We start from the raw sequence: 4,957 nt of genomic DNA, 5'->3' as shown, positions 1-4,957 counted from the left end.
ACATACACACACACATATAAATTCTACCAAAGAAAAGAGAACACACATTTTTCTTAAGCAAACATAGAACATTATCTAAGATCTACCATATGTTATTAGGCCACAAAGCAAGTCTTAATAAATTTGAAAAGGTTGAAAATGTGCAAGGTCTTTTCACAATGGAATTAAAGTATAAATCAACAGCAGAAGGAAAACTGGAATATCTATAAATATATGGGGAAAAGAATGCATACTTAAACAACCAATGGGTCAAAGAATATGCCATAAGGAAAATTAGAAAATATGTTGAGACATATAAGTGAAAACATACCATACTATATCTTATGGGATGCAGAAAAAGCTGTGATACAAGAAAAATCAATAGCTGTAAATACTTACATTAAAGAGAAAGAAAAACTGAAAATCAACAACCTAACTTTACACTTTAAGGAGTAAAAAAAAGAAAAGCAACTAAACTCAAAGTTAGCATAAGGAAGACAATAATAGACATTATAGTAGAAATAAATAGTATAGAGAATAAAAAAACAAGAAAATCAATAAAATCAAGAGCTGGTTCTGAAAGATGATCAATAACATTGATAAAACTTTAGGTATATTGAGTACAAGAAAATGAGAGAAAACTCACATAATTAATATTGGAAATGAAAGAAGGGGCATTATCTGATCTTGGAAGCTAAGCAAAGTCGGGCCTGATTAGTACTTGGATGAGAGACCACCTAGGAATACCAGATGCTGTAGGCATTAAAAAATGAAATAATAAAAGGGGGAAGGCATCAGTGCTGATTTTACAGAAAAAAATAAAAAGATTATAAGAGAGTCTGTGAATAATTGTACACCAACAATTTGGTTAATCTTGATAAAAAGGGACAAATTCCTAGAAACACACAACCTACGCAGATTGAATGAGAATGAAACAGAAAATTTGAGTAGACCTATAATTATTGAAAGATCAAATGTCTCCCAACAAAGTAATCAAAAGTCTCCTAACAAAAGACTAAGGTAAGATGGCTTTACTGGTGAATCTTACCTAATATTTAGAGAATAATTAACACCAACCCTTTTCAAATTCTTCCAAAAAATTGAAAAGGAAGTAACACTTTAAAACTCATTGTATAAGGTTAACATTACACTGATATAAAGTCAGACAAAGACACTGTAAGAAAACTACAGTGCATTAATATCCCAAATGATTACTGATGCAAAATGTTTAACATAATACTAGCAAACTGAATTCACCATTATTATTAAAATCATTTTATACTGTAATAATGGGAAATTTATTCCTGGAATACAAGGACAGGTTATTATATAAAAAAAACAACTTATGCAACATATCACATTGGCAGAATGAAGAGGGAAAAAAACACGATCATCTCAACTGATGCAGAAAAAAGTACATTAAAAATCAACCATACTTTAATGATAAAAACACTACCCAAACTAGGAATAGAAGAAAACTACCTCAACATAATAAATGCCATGTATGGAAAACTCAGAGTTAATACCACACTCAAATGTGAAAGACTGAAAGTTTTCATTGCAGATTAGGAACAGTACAAGGATGGCAATTTGTACCACCTCTATTCTACATAGTACTAAAACCCTAGTCAAAGCAATCAGGCAAGAAAAAGAAATAAAATGCATCCACACTGAAAAGGAAGAAATTGAAGAAGACATCAATAAATAGGAAGATGCCTCATGTTCTTGGATTGGAAGACTTAATATTATTAAAATATCGATACCACCTAAGTGATATACAGATTTAACACAATCTCTATTAATAATCCAACTTTTTTTTGCAGAAAAAATCCATTATAAATCCATATAAAATGTCAGAGACCTAGAATAGCCAAAATAATTTTGTAAAAGATAAAGTTTGAAGTCTCACACATCCCGATTTCAAAACTTACTACAAAGATACAGTAATAAAACTAACTAAATATATATATATACACACTTATGATTTCACTTTTATAAAGATACCTATATCTATCTAGATCTAGATCTATATATATATTTATGTAGATATATAGATATAGATATATAGATATATATAGATCTAGATATATAGAAATGAGGGATCTCAGAAATAAACTCTCATACACATGGTTAAATAATTTTTGACAAGGGTCCATGGCCATTTAATGGGGAAAATAAAGTCTTTTCAACAAATGCTTATGAAAAAATTAGATATACACATGGAAAATAATTATTTCAGAGCTTTACTCTACTCCATATATAAAAATTAACTCAAATGGATTAAAACTATAAAACTCTTACAAGAAATGTAAGGAGAAATGTTTCATGACATTGGATTTGGCAATCATTTTTTTTTGGATAAAAGTACTTCCTACGAAGAAAATATAAATAAATTGGACATAGTGAATATTAAATATTATGCATATCAAAGGGCGCTATCAACAGGAAAAGGCAATCCCAGAATGAGAGAAATGATTTACAAATTACTTACCTGACAAAGTATTAATATATGGAATATATAAAGAACACTTACAACTAAAAAGAACAAAAAGACAAGAAACCCAATTAAAAATGGGCAAAGAACTCGAATAGACTTTCTCTAAAGATATGAAAATGGCCTATAGCATCTGTTAAGATAGTCAATATCACAACCACAAAGAGATACCATCTCAAATTCATTAGAATAACTATTAAAAGCAAAATGAAACAAAACAGAAAATAACAAGTGTTGGTGAGGATGTACAAAATATAGAACAATTTTGCTTTGTTGGTGAGAATATAAAATGGTGCAGCCACTATGGAAAATGTATGGAGGTACCTCAAAATTTTGAAAATATAGTTACCATATGATAAAGGAATTTTGCTTCTGTATATATACCAAAATAATTAAAAGCAGAGTTTCAAACAGCTATTTCTATAACTATGTTCATAGCAGCATTGTTCACACTAGTTGAAAGATAAATACAACCCAAATGTCCATTGATGAATAAATGGATAAACAAAATGTGATACTTAATATAATGTGATATTGTTCAGCTTATAAAAGAAAGGAATTCTGACAAAAGGTATAACACAGATGAACCCTGAAGAATTGTGCTAAGTAAAATAAGTCAGTCACAAAAGGATAATTTCTTATGATTCCACTTTTATGAAGTATCTAGAATTGTCAAATTTATAGAAACAAAAAGTAAAATGGTGGTTGCCAGTAGCTGAGGTGAGGGAAGAATGGGGATTTATTATTTAATATGTACAAATTTTCAGTTTGAAGTTCAAGAGACAGATGATGGTGATGTTTTACAATGTGAATGTACTTAATGCACTGAATTGTATGTGTAAATATGGTTAAAATGGCAAACTCATCTAGTGAAATTTTGCCACACTAAAAAAAATTAAAAAAATATGTGGCATAATTAAGAGGTGATCGATCATTACTTTGGTAACTATGGGGAGAACTGGTGTGGATAATCTCAGTGTCACATGTGTTTGGCTATATTATATATTTGAGGCATTGATTAACCTTATTTACATTTTGGATAATGTTAAAATAAAATATGTTTGCATCTCTTAAGAATTGATATCAGGAGAAGCATTCCAGATATACACTGAATAGCAGGGAGCTGGTCACTTAAGATTAAACTGTAAAAATGTAAACTACTATAGATTAATAAATCCCTGTAAGAAATAAAGTATTAGCATTATTAATTATAATTGACTGGTATGCTTCTCAGAAGCAAAATAATAATATTAATATCTCTTTAGTACTTCTTACACGTATCCTATATATCACTGTTAGATCAATTTTACCCAAACAACTTTCTTCGTAACATTCCAGTTCCCCAAAATTTAATTATTGCTTTGTTTACAAGGCAAAAATCCAGGCTGTCAAACAGTCTGGTACTTAATCATGTTTTGAATTAGCCTTCCACATTACATTTCAACATAAAGTCTCTGCTCTTCTCTATAAAACTTTTTCTTTTACTTTTTAATAGACCTGAAATCCCCTCCATTCTTTAGTATGCTTACAAAGTAAAAATTCTACGTACTCCATGAATTTATCTTAAAGACATCATCCCATAATGATCTTTGTCCTCTGAATTCAGACAATTACACTGACTGTAAATTTGCCATTTGGTTTTCTGTTAATATAATTTTACTATTACTTTCGCATATATATTTTCTGTCTTGAAAGGGAATGTGAATGGTACAACTACAAAGTTAAATGACTGACTTATTTTAACAAACATATCCTACTTTATAAATTAAATGAATGTCTCCCATTCAAAGAAGTCACCTTTAGGAAATTAAATACTTAATGCAACAGTGTCATTGTTCAGAACATTAACACCTCTCTTGGGAAATTATTTTTGTATATTTTGTGGTGGTAAGTATTCTTCCTTTGAGAATTGATTAAATTTTTTAAACAGTAAAGTTATTTTGATTTGAGCTAGTGAATAGGTTGAGTAATATAGCTTGGCATAAAATTTATTCTTACATCCCTTTTGTCTCTATTTTATAGAGTGACTGTCAAAAAATAAAACAGCATATCTTTATACATTTCTTTTGATGGATCTGAAATACCTAAAGAGGAGTTCTTCAAAATATTGCTTAAAACTAAATGTGCAATTTTACAAAGGACCGATCCTCTGAAAGGATTAACACTTATTTGGGAGACTACTTTCTGGCAGCTTAAAATATGTACATAAATAAATAGAAATATTTTACCGTTCCACACAGTCAGAAAGCCTGGAGCAATGGTTAGAAGCAGGGGCATCATGACCCCCAACAACGTATAAGAATCCGTTGTATGTTGCAACTCCCACACCTCCACGTCTTTTGGACATTGGAGCACACAGACTCCACTTGTTAGTGTGTGGGTCAAAGTATTCCATTGATTTGAGGCAGGAACTTCCATCACGTCCACCAATAGCATACAGCCTTTAAAAAAAGACAGAAGTGTGTCTGTGTGTGGTGTGTATAT

General features: G+C 30.2%; 1 protein-coding gene across 2 annotated transcripts in view; it reads right to left on the bottom strand.

The window, feature by feature from the left end:
- Positions 1-4,957, bottom strand: part of KLHL4 (kelch like family member 4) — a 151,967-nt gene that overhangs the window by 28,794 nt on the left and 118,216 nt on the right. For both annotated transcript variants that reach the window (XM_025040407.1, XM_006905926.1), the window contains exon 9: positions 4,702-4,914. In XM_025040407.1, coding sequence (XP_024896175.1) covers positions 4,702-4,914 — 213 coding nt within the window. The remainder of the gene's footprint in view (positions 1-4,701; positions 4,915-4,957) is intronic.

Source organism: Pteropus alecto, unplaced genomic scaffold (assembly GCF_000325575.1).
Source record: "Pteropus alecto unplaced genomic scaffold, ASM32557v1 scaffold231, whole genome shotgun sequence".
Taxonomy (NCBI): domain Eukaryota; kingdom Metazoa; phylum Chordata; class Mammalia; order Chiroptera; family Pteropodidae; genus Pteropus; species Pteropus alecto.
The sequence above is the reverse complement of the archived record's forward strand: the minus strand, read 5'-3'. Positions and strand labels throughout refer to the sequence as shown.